At 34.6% G+C, this 24,984-nt stretch overlaps 1 protein-coding gene across 11 annotated transcripts in view; it reads left to right on the forward strand.

The window, feature by feature from the left end:
• Positions 1-24,984, forward strand: part of PRPF40A (pre-mRNA processing factor 40 homolog A) — a 52,770-nt gene that overhangs the window by 357 nt on the left and 27,429 nt on the right. For 4 of the 11 annotated variants that reach the window (XM_029934566.1, XM_029934568.1, XM_029934571.1 and 1 more), the window contains exons 1-5: positions 272-355; positions 1,645-1,776; positions 13,662-13,742; positions 15,090-15,120; positions 17,280-17,296. In XM_029934566.1, the coding sequence (XP_029790426.1) occupies positions 272-355; positions 1,645-1,776; positions 13,662-13,742; positions 15,090-15,120; positions 17,280-17,296 (345 nt within the window). Of the gene's footprint in view, positions 1-85; positions 482-1,644; positions 1,777-13,661; positions 13,743-15,089; positions 15,121-17,279; positions 17,297-24,984 lie in introns of those variants that run through there. The other 7 variants (XM_029934563.1, XM_029934565.1, XM_029934573.1 and 4 more) reach the window with 6 other exon arrangements.

Consider the following 24,984-nt stretch of genomic DNA (forward strand, 5'->3'; position numbering starts at 1 on the left):
CTTCTCTTCCCCGGGGAAAGTTGGTGGAGTTTTCCCGGAGGAGACGCAGAAACTTCCTCCATCCTCCTCCCCCCCCCCCATGCAGGCGACGCCGAGTGAGGCTGATGCTGGGGGCGAATCGCCGAAGAGCTGCGTGTCGACAGCGCACTCTGATTTGACAGCGGGGAAGCCTGTCAGTTTATTGGCCCCGCTGATCCCGCCCCGTAGTGCAGGGCAGCCTTTAACCTTTGGCCCCAGCGGGCGCCAGCCACTCAGATCGCTTCTTGTTGGTATGTGTAGCGGCAGTGGCCGCCGGCGGAGCAGTCTGAGCCCTACGATGAGGCCGGGGACGGGAGCTGAGCGTGGAGGCCTCATGGTGAGTGAAATGGAGAGCCATCCTCCTTCGCGGGGTCCCGGGGACGGGGAGCGGAGATTGTCCGGCTCAAGCCTCTGCTCCAGCTCTTGGGTCTCTGCTGACGGCTTCCTGAGGAGACGGCCCTCGGTAAGGGATCGGTGGAGCAGGGGGAAAGCGGCACAATGAAAAACGGAGTCAGGCAGGAAGCTTTTTCCAGAAGGAGAAGAAGATGAGAGCGGACGGAGGAAGAGCTCGAGATGGTGGGATATGTAACGAGGGAGAGCATTGGAGAGCGGGGATGCACAAAGGGAAGGATGGGGGTCCCTGGAAGTTCCCATTGGCCTAGACAGATGCGCGGTGGAGGTGCTGGGCCTTGGGCGCGGTGAGCCTCTTGGAAAGGTAGGCCCGCTGTAGCAGGAAGGGGGAGGCGGAGACTTGATTTTGTAGATTTTAAGAGAGGCTGGTAAAAGCTGCTTTCGCCAGCAGTCGTGGTGTCTGCCGTGGGTACAGCTTGGAAAATTGGCAGCGGATAACTACCTGTTTTTAAGACCTGGAACAATGGACACACAAGTAAAGAAATAGTTGTCTTTTAAAAGCGAATTACAGTGGATGTATTAGTTGTTTGTTTTAAGGGTCTGTGAATGACGGATCTTAGTCTTTGAAAATATTTTTTCTTTTAGCAGAAGTAATTCTACTTGTGTTAAAGATTGTTAGAAAATAATATGTTTATATGTTAGTCGTTAAGTGCCCATGGGTACACATACTGTGTGTGGTTTTTTTGTTTTGTTTTTGGGGTAAGACCAGCTCTTACCTGAGTTAATTCGGTAAATTCTCATTTTAAAACTTAAAATCAATTTAAAAGCAAATTTAAAGATAATTTGTGTTCTGACCTTAGTTAGCCATTTTCTGTGTGATATAGAACAAAGTTGTGGTTTTTCACCCGTAGCAGTTTTTAAATTGGCTTTCACATACATGTTTCCTGAGTTTAGCAAGCCAGCTAGTAACTGATTAAAGCAATATGCTTTAAAAAAAAAAAAAAAAGAAAAGACGAAACAGAAGAAAAAAATCTATACCCCAGCTGTCCGGTAGTTATTTTAATTCTTTCCATTTTCTGTAATTTGGTTAGTTGCGAGTTAATTATAAGTACTGGTGTATAGTGCTTTTATTTGTTTAAGAAAGTATAAGCTAACTCAGTAATTGAATTCCACATTGACCTAATATGCCACTGCACATAACCGGTTTGTTGAAATCAAATTTATCAGAAGCATTTATTGTTACTTGATAATTTTTAAATTGTCTCTATTTTTTAGATGGGGCACCCTGGCATGCATTATGCCCCAATGGGAATGCACCCTATGGGTCAGAGAGCCAATATGCCTCCTGTACCTCATGGAATGATGCCGCAAATGATGCCCCCTATGGGAGGGCCGCCAATGGGACAAGTAAGAATGTTTTTGTTTTATTTTGTATTTATTTGTTTATTTTTGCCTGTGGCATCATTGTGTCAAGACTTCAAAATCTGGGTCAGTACTTGCAACTGTTTGAGGATTAGTTTATGCCAAAATAATATTGTCAAATAAGTCAAATGTTGAGTGATGACGCTGATCAAATTTTGACTGTAAGGAAAGCCTGTTGTATAAAAGATTTATTTTCTACCAACAACAAAGTTAAATTCTTTTTTTAAGTAGCTATATATGTATGTAGTCTTTCTAGTTTAATAACTTTCTTTTTCCAATTATGTGAATTGAAGTTAATGTTTGAATAGTGAATATTTTATAGGTCAACAGAATTTATGTCCATGGACCATGTAAATGCATAGAATCTAAAAATATCAGTTGCTTAGGTCTTGGCTTAGAATAAAGTTTATTCTTGAAATAGCTTCCTCTTCTGTGTGTTTAGCTTCCTCTTCTGTGTGTTTGCGCGTGCCGCCCCTGTTGGGAGTAGAATAGGGAGGTTCTGCTCTAATTTAATCTATCATAGGACAGTGCCAAATAGGTGGTTCATTTTCCACTTACACGGTTTGGTTTGGTTTTGTTTTGTTTTAAATGCTTATTGCTTCTGCACTCCTGCTTTTGAGCTGTCCCTTTCATTTCCAGTATAAATTGTAAATGGACATTTTGTGGGAGTGATTTGTATCGAAAGGTTTTAATGCTGACTCGGTGAATTCAGGAGAACTGAGTTCCTAGAGAAGCATCCAAGAAGGGTAACAGGTTCGGTTACCATGAATTAATTTTATGCCCCCGTTAGGTTCTGTGATACCTATATTCTTTGTTGGCTGAGTTCTTTCCGTTTGAATATCAATAAATCATTAAAAATATTTTGGAAAGCCAATTAGGTATGGTCTTTCTGCTAATTAATACAGTTTATGTTAATAATCACTTGAGCCTTGATATTTTAATCTATTGGTGAAATTGTAGTGGAGAAAGGAGATTGCTCTGTGTCTTTCTCTTTTTAACTTAACCTTAGGAGTAGAAGGGCTTAATGTCACGTGGTTTTCTTTATTTTATTTGGAATATAACCCTTAATTTTGTATAAAAATTTTTACTCAAAGATTCCAGGCCCAAAAGATTCTGCTGGTAGGGCTTTTGTTTGTTTGTTTGTTTGTTTGTTTTTTAATAAAAGAACCATTTATTCTGTGATTCTAGAATAACACAAGTTTTAAAACTCCCTTAGGTGATGGAGAAACAACTCTGATTCTCTTCTGTTTCTCTCCATCTCTAAGCAGCAAGGAGCTCTTCTGGTTTTCTTAGTAGAGCTGCTCTAACTAGATAATGAGCTTTAAAAAATATTTATTCTTTAAATGCTCTGGTTCTTATTTAAAATTAGTTTCTTTCCACAGAAAGATAAAATAAAACAATTTGCTACTGCCAGATGCTTCTCTCTTTTCTGGGGCCTTCTGTTTCCATTGGGCCAATCAAGGTAAGTTTTGCAAGGGATTGACCTGCTTACCCTTGCTATAACGGTGCTATTGCACTACCAAACCAAGACTCCAGCTAGTCATTTCTAGTAAAATGCAGACTTTATTTTTTTTTTTAAGTACTTTTGTGTATCTCATTGATATAAGCTGGTCACAGTTTGCTTTATGGCCCTTTCTCTTTAGCTGTATCAGTGACCATCTTCCTAGTAAGGTTACTTGTTATTTGGAACACATCTGTTCAAATCCTCTGAATTTTACCTGTTGGTGTTCCTTTTTCCTGAACCAGTGTATGCCATGTATCTGTAAGTGTACTTGAATATTTAGAAGTTTAAAAGTCTGTCTCCCTCTTGGTTTCTGTGAGGATCAGGAATGAATGGATGACTTAAGAGTCCAGCTTGGGGGTCCCAAGAGAAACCCCATTGTTTTTCCTTAAAATTAGATTGTTTCTTTTTTTCTTCTTAATATCTAACTTCTGTGGGACCCAAATTAGAAAAACTAATTCTTATTTTAGCTTTGGTAACAGACTGGGAGGGCATAGATAATTTAGATTCTCAAGGAATCTTGAAATCTAATTTAAAGCCCTGTAAACAACTAACTTAAAAATAAGAGCTGCTAATTAGCAAAATTGTTTTTTTTTTTCTGCATGTCATCTCTTCTGTCTACCCACTCTCAGAGATATTAATGGTCAGAAGATAATGAAAAACAGTAGGGTACCTACATAGTTCACTGTGGTGACACAAAGTTGGTAGGGTTCTGCCATTCGATTTTAAAAAGCCAATTTGCAGATTTAGTCTTTGGGACTGAAGGTTATGGAACCTTCATGTGTATTGCCTAGTTCACATTAATATCTCATTCTGGGACCAGCTGAAGATAAAAATTGGTGCCAGTCTTATTTGCTAAATGATTCTGGTCTTTGGGGTGTTGGTGAACATGACATGAAATTTTAAAACTTGCTTGTAGAATACTTTGCAGACTGGACAGAATAACCACGTATGGAAGCCAGAGGTCTTAAAGCACTTAAAGAGTTTTGAAGAGTTTCTTGTTTGTATGTTTGTATGTTTTTATTCAGGAGATAACCTACAATGCCCTTTTTAGAATTCAGGCTAAATCTATTACTATTGAAAAGTGTATTTCTTACATATTTATATCAGTTATCTGTTGTATAGGTTAAATTTGCCTCTTCCTGTATGTTAACTTCATATGGAAAAGTTGTCCTGCTCTTACAGGATTATAGAATCTTAGCAGCTGGAAGGGACCTTGAAAGTTGTATAACCTTTAAATAATATGGAAATTAAATAATGGTTTATCACTGGTTAAAAAACCATTGTAAGTAATTCCCCTGCTTGGTGGCAGTACTCAAAAATTTGCAGTAGATATTATATGTGAGGCCATCTTCCACTTATATAGTAAGTAATGTTTTGCTTTTCAAAGTTTTCATATCTTACTCATTTTTGTTCTTTGTACACAAAGTACATCAAGTCCTTCCTTTATGATGGGTGATTTTGCCTTCACCAAAAGCCTAAGAGAGTCTTTCTGGCAGGATTTCTTTTCTTTTTTTTAAATTTTTTATTTTTCTCTTAATGAGAAAGTAGAGTAAAAAGACTTAACTCTTTCAGCTCTAACAACCTATGGTTAAATTCAGATCATTTGATAAGAGTAGGTAATATGTATGAGATACGGGTTAATGTGGGAATAAAAACAAAATACTTCTAGTAGTGCTTCCCTAATTCTAATTATTCATTACTTTTTGGTCTCTTCAGTAAATTGATAAGTGAATAATTGCTTTTTACTAATTAGTTTTCTTTCCTTGTTCTTAAATTGAGTAAGACAGGCTTTAATAGATCTTAAGTTTATTCCTGCTGCCATCTGGACCCCCAGTAGTTACTCTCCCATGCCCAACATGCTCTTAACTTTTAGGGTTTTTTTGGTTTTGTTGTTGTTATTTGGCTTGTTTTGTTTTTGTTTACTTTTGCTTAAACCTGCCTCCTCAAATTCTTTTAGATTTCAGCCTGCTGTCTCCTTGCCCAAGAACCTCTAGTATACCTGTCTAGATTTCAGTTTAACTTTCAAGACTCTCATAGTATATATTTCATTGCATGATTCTGAGCTGCATGTCTTCACACTATCTAATTTGATCCCAGACTGGTCTTTTTATGATCATCTTGAGTGATTTAATTAGTTCATGACTGAGTTTGTGCTGTTCATGCCCTCCCCTCCACACTTCACAACAACCATGCTCTTTACTTACCTAAGTTCTACCATTTCAAGTTCTGCCTTCTCCCAAAGATCCTCAGCAATAACTTTGTCCGGTATACACCTCCCCTTCAAAATAGTAAAATAAAATCTAATGAAATCTGCCTATAACTCTTAGTATTTTGCTTATTTGGGAATTGAATTTTGATTTGTCTTGTTTAATGGTTTAATTGCTCTGTCTTTCCAGCAAGTAATAGACTGTAAGCCCTTAGAGGGCAGGGCCTGTGTTTTCTACTTTTTAAGAACTCCGCAGTTGCTGAGCACAGTTCTTGGCACAGCATGGGTGCTCAGTAAAATACTTGTTGAATGAATGAAACAAAAATATATTTTTTCTGCATTATAGACCATGAAGACAGTAAATGTTACATGTGACTATTTTTAGTGGTTACTTGTGACTTTGCGTTACTGCCACTTCGTATTAGTGTTTGCCTCTCTGCAGTTGTGTTTTGATTTGATAAAAATGAAAGATAAGATGAAGTAAATAATTTTTGGTGAATAAAGCAAAAATATGTATTTCCTTTTATTTTAAATTATAAGCAAATATATTTCTGTCAGTATGACTTTATTGATGGTCGTCTTTTTAAGAAGTCTTACCATAAATTTTTCCGTACCCTAAGGGAAAATGACTTGGAATATAGCTTTTGCAGAGAAATCCAAAGTATTGGCATCTTGGGTTTTTCTGGCTGATTTGACCAATTGATTTCTTCCTATTGGTTTTGAATTATCTTTACTTTTGGGTATTTACAGAATCCATGCCATTGAATTGGACATTAGTGAGTGACAGAAAGCCTTTTTTTTTTTTTTTTTAGGTTATTTGCTCATAATTCTTGAATCTTGGTAGCTTTCTATATGCATTTACATTATCCAGGCAACTAATGTTTTTAAAAGAATAGATTGACCTAGATCTAATATGTTTGTATAATTTCTAAGTGTGTAGTTAGATTTTGATTGGTTTATATGAACTCATTCATTCAAAAACCTTAACTAAAGTAGTGTTTACCATCTCCCACTTCCCCAGCCTTCCTTAGCCCCCACCCCCCATTATGTGTTTATTTTGCTTTGTCTAGCACATTTCATGGAATTAATGTTGCATGGAATTAGCGTTTTGTGAGAAATTATTGGGGCTGCTTATTCATGTAGTCTAGTCTTTAGGAGGAAAGGCAACATCCAAATTCGTATTAACAGACGTAAATGAAGCATTATAGAGTGCAAGGAATGTATTCATTGAGTAACAGAATTAAAAAGGAAGGAGAACAAATCTCAACAGGTGAACAGGTTGACTTTTAATCGTGTTAGAAATGTCAATGACATGACTTAGAATCATGGAATTGTATATCAGTTGCTAGGTAAAGATTTAGTGGCTGTGTATATCATATACCTCTGTATTAGGGTGTTTGATTTTTACCTAGAGAAATAAGAGAGCTAAGTTGTAAAGGTTTGTGAAAGTAACGTAACGGGGCGCCTGGATGGCTCAGTTGGTTAAGCGTCTGGCTTCCGGCTTCGACTCAGGTCATGATCTCACGGTTCGTGGGTTCGAGCCCCGTGTCGGGCTCTGTGCTTACAGCTAGCTCAGAGCCTGGAGCCTGCTTCAGATTCTTTATTTCCCTCTCTTTCTGACCCTTGCTCCCGCTGTCTCTTCTCTCAAAAATTAAAAAAAAAAAACCAAAAAAAGGTTTGTGAAAGTAAGAATGAGTAGATTGCTGTCTCATATGGAAGTTGTTTGTCTTTCATTCTTCCTTTCTTTGACCATACCTTCATATTACGTTTAGTCAGTAAGCATTTAGGTCTTCTGGTTGTGGTATTAAAATGAATATATATACCCTGTACTGAAAACTTAACAGGTATTCCTCACATGCTTGACTGACTTTATTTTCTCATCTTCAAACTGATGGCTGTCCTGTTACTCAAGACATTTATAAGTTTTGTGGAGGTGAATCTTCTATATCTGTTTTCTTTCTCTGGTCAAGTAATCATGTTTCTTTTGCTTATTAAAGAAAAATATATTGTATTAATGGTTACTAAAGATAATGAAGTTTTGCGTGATGGGTTTGAAAGAATATCTGCTTCTAAATGCTTCTTTTTTACTTGGTACAGTACACTGAAAGTAAAACCTGAATCTTCTCCAAATCTGGATGATGCTGGTAGCAATGTCCTCTGAAAGACTAATCATGCCAGCAAATGAGGACTGTTTTGAGTTGACGGATAAGTTTGTTTTATCTTTAGCTTTGATTTTTCTTTTCGCCTTAAAACTCATGTATCTTAGACTTAAAAAAAAAAATGTTCTCACTACAATACAAACATAATTTTACTTGTTAGGTCCTGATTTTCTGCTGGGGTTAAGACTTTAAATTATTATCTTTTGATTAATGAATGAATATTAAATTTCTGTTCAGAAACATAGACTTGGTATAGTTTCTTTGGTCATGTGATAGAAGAAAATGATTAATTCTCTGAAAGGTGATTTTTTTTTCTTCAGTAATTTCAAGGTCATTATGTAAGTGTTAGGATATATATGTTAAATATAATGGAAAATTTCTCTCTCCTATACAGAAATAAGAACTGCTCATAAAGTTGTTTACTATAGGCTTTTGAGTTCTGCTGTGTCTGTGTACCATCCTCTCACTAGTAATATGTACATAATGAGATGTGCTCTTTGTTGTAAAGGTGCCCACAATTGAGAGGAAACTAAAAAGTAAAGTTTCATATAAACAATCTATAATGATTTAACTAGATACAAACTGAATCTAGTTGAAAGGATTGGGGTAGGAGATAATAAGAGTTTTATGCCCCTCTGTACTTGAATCCTAGATGGCTTGTGTTTGAAAGAAGACTTCGGTGACTTTTTAAAGAAGTTTTAAAATATAATTCTGTATGACTTGAGACATCACAGCTTGTGTGTGTATCCCTAGTCCATGTTTAGAGCTTTTTAAAAATTAAAATTAGTTTATTTTCATTCAATTGTTTTTAAGTTTTTGTATATCCATATATCCATACCCAACAATTTTTTCTTTATATTTTCTTTGCCCTCGTTTAAGAAGTTTGGAGTTTAAAGATAGTGGGCTAAGTATCAATTAACAATGTAAACTATTTACTTGCCCGTTTGCACATAATTTTTTTTAAGGTTTTAGAAAATAGGGTGGTGATGCCTAATCTGTACTAGGATTATAATTCTAGCACCATCTTTGTATATAACGTTGAGAGATTTGATCCTTTTGACTCTGTAAAGTGATTGGCTAGAGGATATATGTCTGATTTATAGATGGCAGTAGTAAGGCCCTGGGAATGAAGTGATTTTGTCCAGTGACATTGCAGAGCCAGCACTAAATGTGATGCTCAAAATGGATTGCCTTATTACACATGTTGATTCTTAGCAAAGATGATGGTTTTACATTATTTACTAGATACTATGGTAAAGAACCAAGGTGTCAATCTAATAGTTGGGGAATAGATGAGAGATCAGGCAATAGAAGAGAAACTTTGATGATCTTAGTTGAAGGACAGCAGTGGTAATAAAACAGCTGTCTTATAGAGCAGTATTTTGTGCACCTTCCATGCATGGTCCCATTTGATCCCTATAATAGTCTTAACAGATGAGTGCTATTTTCCCCCATGTTACAAGGAGAAAATGGAGGCCCAGATAGGTTAAGTAAATTTAGCCCAGGATCACACAGCTGGTAAGTGCCCACGCTAGTATAGAAATTCTGGTAGTCTCACTCTAGACTATACTTAATAGCTAGAGTGTCTCCCCGAATAGCAGTAGGAGATTATGTCATTAAGCTAACCTCCTTAGAGTCTGAAGGAATAGTGTATATACTTCAGCAGTTCTACACTATCCAGGTTGAGAGAATTTAGCGAACTAAGTATTTTTGAATGCTGGCAGTTAACTTATTAAATACTTAATGATTTCATATTGGTGGGGCTGCCATGTGAATGGCCTAAGTTGACACAAATCCTCTCAAAAAAATTCAGATGTGTCGAAACATATCTATCTATATTACGTGTGTTCTAAAATGAATGAAACCTCGTAAATGGCAAGGTTCTATTCAAGTTTGTTCAAATGTCTATTTTTTATCTAAATAATATTAGAATTCAAATGTCTTGAACTTATAGATAATTGTAGATGAAGAGGACTAAAGTTAAATAACTGTCCCAAAATGCAAGTACTTATTATTTTGGATTGTTAAGGATATGCTTTAAACAGAAGTATTTCTGTTTATTTCTAATCAGTGAATATCTACTTATATTCAGAGCTGTAGTTTTTATAGGTTTTCACTGATTGATTTTTTGCATTCATTCATAAGGTAAGTTAATGATATAAAAGATCATGGTTTTTTAAGTCCTAGACTTAATAGCTTTTGTATACTTATTTGTGGAATTTGACTTTGACACATTTAAGAGGAACCAAGTAAAAAGGCAATCTAACTTTTTATGGGATGCCTGGGTAGCTCAGTCAGTTAGACTTCTGACTTCAGCTCAGGTCATGATCTCATAGCTTTTGAAATCAAGCCCTGTGTCAGGCTCTGTGCTGACAGCTCAGAGCCTGGAGCCTGCTGTGGATTCTGTGCTTCCATCTTTCTCTGCTCCTACCCCGCTTGCGCATGCACGCTCTCATGCTCTCTCACGCTTTCTCTGAAAAATGAATAAACATTTAAAAATATATTAAAAACAAAAGGCAATCTAACTTTTTAGATAATCAGTTTGCAACTTCAGGTTTACAGAAAGAATGGTTTTTTGAAAATCAATGAGATTTAAAAGTTAATATATAGACAAGATAGCTTAGGTTGTGTGATTTCTTTCCAGCAGGAAAACTTCAGGAAATAATAAAAGAACTTTTGAAGTGCCCTCGTGAAGATCTTCGCTTTGTTTTATTATCATAGAACAACTGGGTTAATTTAGTTTACATTTTGAGTAATGTGTTGTAGCAGTGAAGAAATAGATTTTTATTACTTTACCTTTTATTTTAAAAATATCTGGTAAAGAAAGAAGCAGGCTTGTTTTTATTTAACTTTAGGACCTTCCCAAATTGCGATACTATTTCTATTTAGTATTTCTATTTAGCAATTACTGATTGCTCCCTAGTTTCTACTTGCTTTTTAGTTTCTTCACACTGGTATTTCTTCTGAGGACATCGTGATAATTGATTTACTTATTATTAAAAGAATAGAAATATACATGGAAAAATTTTTATATAGTATATATACATAAAAGGTGGCCATTTATGAATAAAGTGTGCCAAATCATATATCTGAATTATTTTTTTATTTTAATGTATGTGTTCTACCATTCCCATTTTCTTCTGTTTCCAAATAACTAAAAGTTTGTAATTCTAAAACTTAATGCATTCTCCAGGGTAGCTTAAATTGAAATTTGTGAAGTTCTACATGGCTGTGATTTTATAGTTTACATTCCTGTAAGCTTATATGAACTACTGCTTTGTAGCTTTAAGAATGACCTGGCTGATGGAACTTGTAGTGGCATCATTGTAGCAACTGTGTTAAGAATTTTTTCCTTTAACTATTTTGAGTCAACATCCCATTTTCATTGAATTTAAGATGCCGTTAGTGGCAAGATACTCCATTATATTATATACCCTTAAGGGTGAAAAAAAAAAAAAAAAGCCCTAATGAGAAGTCTAAAATACTCTTCAGATCAAGCTGGAAGACCAAGGGGGTTATTTATCCCTTCATGTGAAGCAAGAAGTAAACCTACCATATACAAAAGGACAACTTAGTTTTGAATGCCTCAACTTTGGTTATTGGGCAGAGGGGAGAAAAATCACTTCTGAGGATTTGAGCCAGAAATCTCATAAGCCTGCAATCTGGATCAGTTTGTATTAAAACAAAATAGAGATAACTTAGAAATTTTAAATAGTTTCTTATTGATGTGCTGCCCAAAAAGGCCTAAGTTAACCCACATCCTCTGGAAGAATTCAGATGATTGAAACATATATCCCCATATTATGTGTATCCTAAAATTAATGTTTAAAAAAGGAAATCATAATATTTCTACAAAGTAGATTCTTCAGGCTTTGGAAAACAAGCTTTTTGTGATGCTTAGGCATCTGGAAGAGCTCTTAGTTTGTCTAATTCTTTTAACAGCTTTTCATAAGAATGTATTTTTCATATTTTATGTTTTTGTTCTTTAGCTTCATATTTAAAATATCACAATTTTTTGTCTAAAATTGCATTAATAATCTATTTACCTTTAGATAGTTGTACATAATTTTAAGACTCTTTCCAATGTTTGTCCAGTTGAATAAGCCTAACTAGTTGCTTAGTCTAACTGCCCCTCAGAATTCACAGAGATATTGAGGGAGAATTTAGATTCTTATTTAACACTAAATCTCATTCTGTAATCAATTCCATAAGCTTTAGTCTAAACACAAATTTTGAATGGTTTCATATTGATGGTGCTGCCAAAAAATGGCCTAAGTTAAGAAAAACCATTAAGAGAAATGTCAGACTGTTTAATGATTTTCAAATATTGTTTGCTTTACATGTCACTGGCCTGTTCTTTTAGTCAACTTTTGTTATATGTAAGGATTTTTTGTCCCTTGTTATTTAAATAGGATTTGATCACTGTCTTATGAAGTCCAGAGTATTCCAAATTGAACTTACATTATTGTACTGCTACCATGTGAAAATGTTCTGTTACGTGATGATTTTACCCCACTTTTTTTTGTCTTTAATTGTTATGAGAAAATACTTCCTTCCCAAGTTTTCAAAGTTCAGCTTTTTAGATTAGCTTAGAATTCTAGTTTTTAGATATGTTGACAGCTTTGGATTTTATATATAGGCCATTTTAAATACCAGACTGTTTCTCTCTGTTGCCCAGTATGTTTCCCCTTATAATCAGTTATTTAGGACTTTAAGAATTCAAAACTACTTTGCTATTAGTCTACAGTAAAATTGTGAGTGTTTATCTTTTGGGAGCAGTGAGAAGAGGGAACAAGCCTAATTTTCATTGTATACTCTGTTTTTTTCTCTTAATGTATAAATTATTTCTCTAATTCTTTTAGCCTGGGTGGTGGAGGCTTCTGCTTCTGTTTTCAAATTCTGAACCTTTTTTTTCCCCGACTGTTAATTTCAACATATATTCCAAATACTGGTCACATGTTTTCTGCCAGGTTTTTGTTTCATGATGTTTAAGCAATTTATTGGCTATTTTAAGGAACAAAAAACCTTTCTGTTTGTTTTTTAATCCATCAATACAGTGCTACTTCATTTTAATGGTATTTTAGCCTCATTTTGCTCTGTGAGTTGACTTTCTCAAATAAAATTTAGTATGCAGGTGTTCTCATTACCTTTAGTAGACTTTATATGTTCCTGTTGACCAATATACTTGTTTGTTTTTGTATTTCTCCAATTTTCATTTAATTTGAAACTGAATATCTGGTTACCGTGTTCCAGTACCTGTGATTATTATGTATGATTTTTATCCCCCTCCATGTTTTTCTTAGATTTATTCATATTAAAATCAAAATTATAAGGTGGGATTTATACTAATATGGAGGCATATTGGGTCAAAATCCTTGGAAAATTTATGTTAGTCCTCATGATTTTTATTCATTTTTAGTAGTAAAGATTCATTCATAGATTTGAATGGCAGTCATTGGTAGGCTAGATTAACCTCCAAAACTAATATTTTCTTTCTTCAGGTATTCATTTATGTGCTTTTTAAAATTTTTCTTTTCAAGAGAGAGAAGGCATAGGTGATTTATGTCTGAAGTTTGGCTTTTCTAAAGAGCCAATTACTGTAAAAATTTATTTAATACAGATATTAAAAGTCAAAGATCAGAAATAGAAAAAAAATTTTCATCTTGCTCCAAAGAAGGGAGAAAAACATGAGTGATGAGTTAAAATTAAAAGGATATTAATATTCTCAAATTTACATTAGAAATAACAGTGCAAAGCTTGAAGTTTATTTGTTAAAATAATTTTAACTATACATATAAATTATGGCAAATATTAAAATAGCTCATTGACAAAATACTTCATTCATTCAACAAGCACTTACTAAGCATACTATTCATGTAATATAATGTTCATTGGGTTTAAATCTTGAGGTGTACATATTAACCTTGATAACCAGATAGATTCTTAAAGTCCTGTTAAATGCTTTGGTTTATATAGTAATCTTTTTTTACTTTTATTCTAGATGCCTGGAATGATGTCTTCAGTAATGCCTGGAATGATGATGTCTCATATGTCTCAAGCTTCCATGCAGCCTGCCTTACCGGTAATCTAGTAACAGTTGTTTTCTGTGATGTTTTGACTGCTTTGCCACTTTTATATGTGACATAACATACTATATGTATTTTTTATAGGCAGTTATGTTAGCTTTTAAAGTATGTCTTGAGTACTGTAACACAAAATGGGAATTACAGTGGGCCTTTATATTTTTAGGTTCTTCAATGATAGGCATTCACATTTTTTCCGCTACTTACATGTAATCTTTTTTATTCTATGTTAAACAAGAATGGAATAACTAAGAAGTATAACCTGTCCACTAGAAGCATTTATTGGTCTGGTTACATTTTGGAGGGGCTGGGGGGAGAGCACACGCATCACAAGCGGGAGGGACAGACAGGAAGAAAGAATCTTAAGCAGGCTCCCTTCCCAGAGCAGAGCCCAACAGGGGGCTCTGTCTCACAACTATGAGATCATGACCTAAGCCAAAATCAAGAGTCAGATGCTTAGCCCACTGAGCCACACTGCCCCTGGTCTGGTAGCATTTTAATCTTAAAGAATAGACATTTGCTTTATGGAGTGTTAATTAAAATTGATGTAATAGGGATATAGTACCAGATCCTAGATTTAGAAATCAGAAGTTTTATTTGAAACTTATATTACATGAGACTTCAGTGATAGCATATTACTTAGAAAATGCTTGACAGCCTTATCACCCTTATTGGATTGTATAGCAATTATGTATATCATTATGATATTCATATTAGCATAACTTATTTATTACCTGATAGCCTAATGATTGTAATGAGCAGATGTGGCATACTCCACTGGGGTGGTAAGTTTGCAAATCTCTTATCCAAAACCCTTGGACCAGATGTATTTTTAAATGTTCTAATATTGTAAGATTATACTTTGTGTGTACCATATATTGTATAAAGATTTCCCTTGGGGTGTTGGACAGTGCCATATAATTTTGAGCACAATATTTTTGTAGCAATATCTTAGGGATGTTCTCTCTGGGGTGGGATAAATAAAGACAGAGAGCTCATGTCATTCAGGACAGATTTTGCCACTCTAATGAATGTTGATTCGTAATTTGAAAACACTTGGTTTTTAGAGCTTTTTCTATTTCAAAATTGTGGGTAAAGGGTTGTGGATCTATATGTAACTGATGATCATATAAATAAAACACTTTAAGTGCTTCAGTAGCCCTGTTACTAATACTTTCACAATTTATAGCAAGTTCAGGGAACTAATAACTGAAACTTACTGAGAATCTTTGAAATCAGTGGCTTGAGAATTATACATAAAGGGGACTGATTGTGCTTTATGAAGAACTACATAAAATATAATTTAAACAGATGAATATTACTAATTTCATTTTTTTTTCTTACAGCCAGGAGTAAATAATATGGATGTAGCAGCTGGTATGTATACCATTTATGGTTTAAATATTAACGCCTGACTGTTTTTCTTTTTCTTTTTTTTTAACCTGTGGGAAACAGGAGTAGCATTCATAATTGAGTCCATAAAAAATTACTAGATCTGGAGTCCTGGGACCAGATTTGGTCTACAGTTATTCTTTACCCAAACTGTTTTTAAATTTTACAATTAGTTGTTAATATTTAAAATCTGTGGCCCTTATGTAATAATTAAATTTATCTTTTTACACAAAGATTGAATTTATCTTGAAAAACGGGATTATCTGAATACTCATTGTTTACAGTGGTCCTTATCAACACAATAGGCAATTAGAGAATGTTTGAATAAAAATTTCTGGTTGAGTATATGTTTGTACTCAGCAAACATTGTAGATTGAGATAGTAACTCCTTCCTTTAGATATGGAGCATGAGCCTTTGGGGTTTGTAAGCATTGTGGTAAAGCCAGTTATCAATAACTATTCATTTCAACTAGTGTACCTTTCATATATAATAGTAATGCCTCAATTATCCATGAGTAAATAATGTTCCAGATAAATTGGCTTTACAGATGCTGAACTTTATTCTATGATTATGCCAAAACATTTCTTGTTTTAAACATGATTTTAACCATTTAAAATATACTATGTGTTTTCCTGCAGGTTTATATGAGGCATAGTTGGTCTTTTTTAAGATATTTCACAAATTGGGGCGCCTGGGTGGCTCAGTCGGTTAAGCAGCCGACTTCAGCTCAGGTCATGATCTCACAGCTCGTGGGTTCGAGCCCTGCCTTGGTTTCTATGCTGACAGTTCAAAGCCTGGAGCCTGTTTCAGATTCTGTGTGTCTCTCTCTCTTCCCCTCTCCCACTCATGCTCTGTTTCTCTCTGTCTCAAAAATAAGTAAACTTTTAAAAAAAATTTTTAAGGATAATTACAAATTTACTTAAGCTAAAGTGATGTTGTGAAATGCATAGTATAGTATTTTGCCTATTTAGATATCTAGAGCTGATTATTATTACAGTTAACCTAAATACTGCTGGAAAATTGTCTTAAAATTTCTTTATTTTTAATTGAAGTATAGTTGACATATAATATTCTATTAGTTTTAGTTGTAGAACATTTTGATTCGATATTTTTGTACATTACAAAATGATCCCCATAGTAATTCTAGTTACCATTTGTCAAATCCAGAGTTATTACAATAATCTTGACTATACTTGCTATGCTGTTTACTATATTGCCTTATTTTACAACTGGAAGTTTGTATCTCTTAATCCTCTTCACCATTTTGCCATTCCTTCTTTGGTAACCAGCATTTTGTTTCCTGTGTCTGTGAGTCTGAAACAGACTCCTAAAATTCCTTCTTAATTACTTTATAAATGCTATGATATCCATAGCAGCTTCTTTTGACTGTTCTCAGTACATATGTGTGTGTGTGTGTGTGTGTGTATTTTGTTTTATTCTTTTTACATATAGTTACTGTTTCTTTTTTACACATAGTTTTAAATTGCTAATTTCTAAGGTTAAACTATAAATAGGGATTTCCCTTATTTCTAAAGGGGTTTTGATAATAATGTAGGATATAGACCTTTCTGCAGTGATGGAGTGTTCTGTAATATTTACTGCTGAATACAGTAGTCAATAGCCATATGTGATTCCTGAGGACTTGAAATTGGCTAGTGCAAAAGAATTAAATTTTTAAGTCTTACTCTTTATTAAAATTTTCACTTTAAACAGGGAAAGGTTGTAGCTAATGGATACTGTATTGTACACAAGTGTGGAATTGTATAGTTGAATTTGCCAGAAATCTAAAGCATCTGAGGCATTATTATATTTCAGCAGTATAGTAAAGGAATTAGCCAAGATAAACACCTATAATAGCAAGACAAGAAACAAAAAGCAGAGGTTGTTAATACTTCTCAAACTGGATCCAAGTGAGTTTTTATTTTGAAAGTTCAAAGTGCCACTTAATTCTGAAAATGTATTACATTGTAGCTGTTAGTTTTGTGGGAAAAGGAGCATGCATATAGGTCACATGGGACAACCTTAGGATATTTGATGTGACAGGATAAGACAGAATAAATCATATGAACAAATAATATAAAACTGTTCACTCAAGAAGAATATGATTTATCACATTGTTAATATTCCTTTTTTTTTTTTTAAGGTACAGCATCTGGTGCGGTAAGTACCTCGAATATATTTATTTCATTATACTTTTTTAGCCTACAGCATTGATCCTTATTTCTAATTTAAAGTTTATCTACTAAAGTTGAATCTTTTTTTCTTTCTTTTCTATACCAAAGGTTGGAAAATTGTTTGAGGAGCACCTGGGTAGCTTAGTCGGTTAAGCATCTGACACTCAATCTCAGCTCAGGTCTTGAAGGGTCATGAAATCAGGCTCCATGTTGGGGTTTGTGCTGGGCGTGAAGTCTACTTAAAAAAAATATTTGAATGATTTATCTTAAAATCTAATTTTGATGGGATTTAGTGAGAAAAAAAGGAATCAGATATTTGTCAGATTTTATAGGGATTTGAATTTCCTTATTACGATTAGAAGGGAAACAACTTGTAGGTACGCCATAATTAACCAATAATTTTCACATAAGGTTATATTAGAACGTGCTATTGTATACAAACATTTGTGTGCCCTTGTTTATTATTATAAATCTTAATGTAAACTCTACTTAATGCACAGAATTTTAAAATACTTTTTTGCTCGTACCTTCCCTAATTATGTCAGAAAGACAAATACAATAATCAGGATTGACTTTTCCCTCCCTTAGGGAAGGAGAGAATACTGCTATGCTGTATTTATTTTTCTCCATACTTGATTTTAAGATAGCAGTTGGAGTTGTTTTTGTTGATGTTTCTGTATGTGGTGTTCTGTTACATATTTCTATGATGTTTGGAAAAATAATTTAAGCCTGAAAGTTTCACTTAAATATGCCTATTTTATCCTTCTTGATAAGTGCCATACCTTTTGGCCTCAAGGTTTTCTTTGATTTTTGTGTTTTTTAATTCCATAAAAGATCAATGGAAGGAAGACTTTTCTATGTATAATCTCATTTCATCAAAATAGTCCTAAGAGGTAGCTGGTATCCTCATATTATGGTTGGGGAAATGCAGAAGCCTGTGACTTGATTATAAATGTGTTAATATTTTCATTCAATATGGAGGGAAAGACTTTTAATTATGAAATGTACTTAAATGTTTTAAAGTTTCTCATATCTTCTGTTTTTTAAAGTTGAATGGTTATTATTTGTCCATGTCGTATTCTTCCATTGTAAGTGCCTTTTTGTATTTTTGACTAGTGATAGCTGCATGTTTTTTCTATTGATTTAAATAATGCAGTTTCACTTGAGGGATTAAGAAGCAAACATAAGTTAAGAAGAAGAAAGTAAATATCACCCTAAGTTTTTCCACCTTGAGGGGACCATCACCATTAATGTTTCGGTTGTGTCCATTGTCTATCACACTCCTCTTTCCCCTCAGTTGAAAGAATCTTTTTTGTCATATATTAAATTTTCACTTGTTCTGGCATCTATTTGTGGGTTTTCTTCTCCACTGTCCATATCTATTTGTTTTTCATCCAATTTTATACATTTTCTGATTAAAATAATTTTAATATTTAGTAAGGCAAGTCTTCATGGTTTCTCTTTTCATTATTTCCTTAACTGTTTTCAGTGTTAGTGTGTGAATTCTTGTATCCCCCTCCAAAAATAATCTGTAAATACACACATATCCCCCATACAAACTCAAAGGACAAAATTGAGGGGGTTTTTTTGTTTGTTTGTTTTTAACTTTTTTACAAACCCTTGTGTCGAGGGCTGACTTTCAATAGATCGCAGCGAGGGAGCTGCTCTGCTACATATGAAACCCCGACCCAGAAGCAGGTCGTCTACGAATGGTTTAGCACCAGGTTCCCCACGAACGTGCGTTGTGTGACGGGCGAGGGGGCGGCCCCAAAATTGAGTTTTTATCTGGGATTATATTTAATTCATTTCAATTTTGGAAGAATTGACATTTTCTATTAAATTTTCTCATCTAAAAATACTGTATATTTGAATTTTTCTTTTTGCTTTAATTTTTTTTAGATTTCAGGTACACAGATTTGAATTACTTGAACTTCTCAGATGATGGTCATTGTCATTGGTCCTGGGAGGATTTCTCACATTTTTTTTACTTTATTCTTCATCTTCACTCCCCTCTACCCTCGCTAATAGGTGATCACTTGCATAAATGTCCTCCGACATGCATGTAGTGGGAAAAGTTTAGGAAACCTTTTGTAGATTTTTTGTGGGTTTTTTTTCTTGTTATTTCTTTATATTCTACATGTTTTTTTTTTTAATTTTTTTTTTTTACTGTTTTATTTATTTTTGATACAGAGAGAGACAGAGCATGAGAGGGGGAGGGTCAGAGAGAGAGGGAGACACAGAATCTGAAGACAGGCTCCAGGCTCTGAGCTAGCTGTCAGCACAGAGCCTGACGCGGGGCTCGAACCCACGAACGTGAGATCTGACCTGAGCCGAAGCCGGAGGCTTAACCGACTGAGCCACCCAGGCGCCCCTCTACATGTTTTTTTTAATTGAGGTGTGATTGACATGTAACGTTTTAGATTTTACAACATAATTATTTGATATATGCATTATGAAATGATCACAATAAATCTAGTTAACATCTGTCATACATGGTTACAAATCTTTTTTTCTTCTGATGAGGACTTTAAGGATGTACTCTCAGTCTTCAAATGTAGAACAGTATTAACAGTAATTACCATGTTGTGAATTATATCTCCATAACTTATAACGGGAAATTTATACCTATTTACCTCCTTCACTGATTTCCAACCTCCATCCCCAATCTGTTCTTTATATCTGAGTTTGATTTTTTTAGATTGTTTTTTAGATTCTACATGTGAGATCATCGGGTATTTGTCTTTCTCCCTTTGACTTATTTCACTTTAGCATAATGCCTTCAAGGCCCATCTATGTTATTGCGAATGGCAAGATTGCTGAATAGTACTTTTGTGTGTGTACCACATCTTTATCCACTTATCCATTTCAGGACACTTAGGTTATTTCCATATCTTGGCTGTTGTAAATAATAATGCTGCTATGAACCTAGGGGTACATACATCTTTTTGAGTTAATGTTTTCATTTTCTTTGGATAAATACCCAAAAGTGGAACAGCTGGATAGTGTGGTAGTTTTACTGTTAGTGTTTTTGAAGAGCCTTCATAATGTTCTCTATGGGGGCTACAGCAGTTACATTCCCACCAACAGTGCCTGAGGATCTCTTTTTCCCCCATCATGGCTAACATTTATTATTTCTTATTGATAATAAGCATTCTAACAAATGTAAGGTGATACCACATTGTGGTTTTGATTTGTATTTCCTTGATATGTTGAGCATCTTTTCATAAGTCTTTTGGTCATTTGTTTATCTTTGGGAAAATGTCTGTTCAGATCCTCTGCCTGTTTTTTAAATCAGATTTTGGGGTGGCGGTCTACTGCTAAGTTGTATGAGCTCTTTATAGATTTTAGATATTGACCCTTTACCATATACATGTTTTGCAAATATTTTTCTTTCAGTAGGTTTTTTCATTTTGTTGATTTCCTTTGTTGTGCCAGAGGTTTTTAGTTTGAGGTAGTCCACTTATTTACTTTGCTCTTTCTATCTTTGCTGTTGGAATCAGATTCAAAAAAATGATTGGCAAGAGTGGTGGTCAAGGAGCTTTTACTGCCTCTTTTTTTTTCCTAGTAGTTTTATGGCTTAGGTATTACATTTAAGCCTAAATCCATTTTGGGCTGATTTTTGTGCATGGTTGAAAATACTAACCTAGTTTTGTTCTTTTGCATGTGGCTGTCCTTTCTTGTATATTTTTGCCTCCTTTGCCATAAATTAATCAACCATACATGAGTTTATTTCTGAGATCTTGATTCTGTTATATTGATCTATATGGCTGTGTTTATGCTATAGTATACAAATACTATACTATTTTGATTATAGTACCTTGGTAATTCAGTTCGAGAACAGGAAATGTGATGCCTCCAGCTTTGCTGTTCAGATAACTTTTTAGCTATTCAGTCTTTTTGTGGTTCTATCCAAATTTTAGGATAATGTGTCCTTTTTTTTATTATTGAAAAGTGTCATTGGAATTTTGATAGGGATTACATTGATTCTGTAGATTGCTTTAGGTAGTATGGACATTTGAACAGTATTAGCTTTTTCAATTCATGAGCATGGAACGTTTTTTCCATTTATTTAGTCTTCAATTCTTTTCATCCCTTAGTTTTCAGTGTACAGGTCTTTTCACCTCCTTGATTACATTGTTTCCTAGGTATTATTTTTGGTGCACTCATAACTGGGATTTATTTTTCTTAACTTTATTCATGTTTAGAAATCTAGCAGATTTTTGTACCCTGCAACGTTACTGAATTTACTGTTTCTAACAGGTTTTTTGTAGGGTTTTCTATATATGATAAATATTTTTTCTATAAATGACATTGTCCTATGTAAATAAATTCATAATCAATTTGTCCGGTTGTCCAAAAAGATATTTTTCGTATTTTGATTGGAGTTGCATTGAATTTATAGATTATAGGAGCATATTTACAATATTAAGTCCTATCAGTGAACATGGTAGTTCTTTTGTGTCTGTTTTTTAATATAGCTTAAAATTTTTCCTATTGAAGGCTTGTTCATCTCTCATTCTGTTAATAAAATTTGGTGCTATTTTGAACCTTCCTCTTACGCTTCATCTGGGAGTGTTTATCCAGGAGGTTTGCTGAACTCCTGTTGCTTTGTGGGTTGTCTGTGTGTGTTAACACTATCTTCCTCAAATAATGAGGTTTTCTAATCATCATATCTAATCGTTCAACTTCTGTTGTGTCAACCAGAACCTCTAGTACTGTGGTAAACAGTAGCAGTAATAAAATGTCATTTTTATCTTGTTTTCTCTTTCAAAGCAAATATGTATTGGATCTCTCCATTAAATATGTTAACTATAGCTTTTTGATGTATATACAACCCTTATTAAGTTGATGCTTCTTTCTTCTGTTCCTGGTTTGCTGAGAGAGGTCATTATGAACTGGATTTTAAAATACTCCGTTGCTTTTTTCTGTAGCAGCTGAGATGGTCATGATATATCTTCAGTAGTCTGTTGAAGTACAAGTACAGAGATAGATTTTCTGATGTCTCATCTTCACTAAGGTGAATCTTGGTTATTAAGGATGTTAAGAGTCAATATATGTGCATATGAATATTTAATTCCTTCTGAATTCAGTTTGCTAATATCCTACTTAGGTTGTTTCTGTCTGGGTAATAACACTTCTCTTTTTGATCCTTAGAACAACTTACATAAATGATGCATCATTTATTTCTTTTTTTTTAATAGTTTATTGTCAAATTGGTTTCCATACAACACCCAGTGCTCTTCCCCACAAGTGCCCTCCTCCATCACCACCACCCCTTTCCCCCACCTTCCCCTTCAACCCTCAGTTCGTTTTCAGTATTCAGTAGTCTCTCAAGTTTTGTATCCCTCTCTCTCCCCAACTCTCTTTCCCTCGTCCCCTCCCCCTGGTCCTCCATTAGGCTTCTCCTGTTCTCCTGTTAGACCTATGAGTGCAAACATATGGTATCTGTCCTTCTCTGCCTGACTTATTTCACTTATCATGACACCCTCAAGGTCCATCCACTTTCCTACAAATGGCCAGATTTCATTCTTTCTCACTGCCATGTAGTACTCCAGTACTCCATTGTATATATACCACATCTTCTTGATCCATTCATCAGGTGATGGACATTTAGGCTCTTTCCATGTTTTGGCTATTGTTGACATTGCTGCTATGAACATTGGGGTACATGTGCTCCTAATGCATAACTTATTTCTTAGCAGCTTGATAGAATACAACTAAAAACGAACCGGACCTAATACTTTTTGAGGATAGAGATTTTGGATTACCATTTCAAATTCTTCGGTGGTTATTGAGCTATTCCAGTTTTAACTTTTTTCTAATTTATGTTTTTCCAGATACTTATTTTGTTGAGGTTTAATAATTTAGCATAGAGTTAGAAATCCTGTCATTGCCTTTACTTTGTATTTTGGAGGGGACAACTATTCAGTCTATTTCTGCTGTGATCTTGGTTATTCTGTTGCATTTTTTCTAGCTTCTTGAGTACTAGCTCATGGTTGTTACACATTCTTATTTTTTTGTACTGATATAACTGTTGCTTAAGATTTGACATAATTTTCATTTTACTCAGTTCCCAATATCTTTTCTTTTTCCATCATTTGATTTCTTTAGTAAAAAGTTATTAAGTGGTGGTTGTTTTTTTTTGTTTTGGTTTTTTTTGGTTTCTAGGTTTGGGATTGTTTTAAATAGTTTTTTGTAGAGCGATTATAAGTTCTTAGCAAAATTGAACACAAAACAGTTCCTTAATACCCCCTCCCCTTACGTGCATACAGATGCATATCAGCATCTCTCACCAAGCTGTTACATTTGTTAAAATTAATGATCCTACATTGACACATCATTATTACCCAGAGTCCAGTTTACATTAGAGTTAACTCTAAGTGTTATGCATTCTATGAGTTTTAACAAATGTTAATGACCTGTACCTATCATGACAATGTCAAATGGAATAGTTTCACTCCCTTAAACTTCTCCACCACTTACCGCTGGCAAACACCCATCTTTTTATTATTTATATAATTTTAGTTTTGTTGTTTATATAGTTTTACTTTTCTGAATATCGTATGGTTAGAATCATACAGTATATCTTCAGGCAGTCATCATTCACTTAATATATATTTAATGTGCTATTTTTTCATGGCTTAGTGCCTTTTTTCTTTTCGGGACTGAATAATAACAATAGTAATAGTGAATAATATTTCATTGTTTGGACTTGCCACAAATTTATCCATTCACCTACTGAAAGACATCTTAGTTTTGCTTCTGCGTTTTGGCAATGGTTAAAACGATTACAAACATTAATGAGTAGGTCTTTGTGTAGACGTAAGTTTTCAACCATTTTGGTAAATAACCAGGGAGCATGCTTGCTTGATCCTGTGGTAATTATTTAGTTTTTGGAGCACCTGTGTGGCTCCGTCGGTTTAGTGTTCAACTTCGGCTCAGGTCATGATCTCATGGTTTGGTGAGTTAGAGGCCCACATCAGCACAGAGCCCACTTCAGATCTTCTGTCCCCCTCTCTCTCTGTCTTCTCCCCTTCCCCCACCTCTTGCCCACACGTGTGCTCTCTCGCTCTCAAAAATATTTTTAAAAAATCTTTTTTAATGTATTTAGTTTTGTAAGAGACTGCCAAGCTCTTTACTGTTTTGAATTCCCACCGGTAATAAATGGCAGTTAATTTTAATTTATGTCTTTTAGTGAGGTATCTGTTCATGTCTTCGGATTATTTCTTAATTGGGTTGTTCATATTCTTAATGTTAATTTTAAAGGGGTCTCTGTATATTCTGGGGTGCCTGGGTGGCTCAGTTAAGTGTCTGACTCTTGGTTTTGGCTCAGGTCATGATCTCACAGATTGGTGAGTTCAAGCCCTGCATCAGGCTCTGCGCTGGCATCTTGGAGCCTGCTTGGGATTCTCTCCCTCCCTGCCGATCCAGAGACTCTTGTGGTCTCTGTCTCTCTCTAAATAAATAAACTAAAAAAAAGCACAAAGGAGGGGGAGGTTGTATATTCTGGATAACAGGGTTTTTTGTGTTTTTTTTTTAAATCAGGGGTGCCCTTTGCAGATGTTTTGCTCCCAGTTTTTGGCCTGTCTTTTCATTCTCTTTACTGTGACTTTGGCAGAAGAGTAGTTTTTAATGAAGTCCAGTCTGACAGTCACTTCATTGCTTTCAATGTCT

This window comes from Suricata suricatta, chromosome 3, assembly GCF_006229205.1.
Source record: "Suricata suricatta isolate VVHF042 chromosome 3, meerkat_22Aug2017_6uvM2_HiC, whole genome shotgun sequence".
NCBI lineage: Eukaryota > Metazoa > Chordata > Mammalia > Carnivora > Herpestidae > Suricata > Suricata suricatta.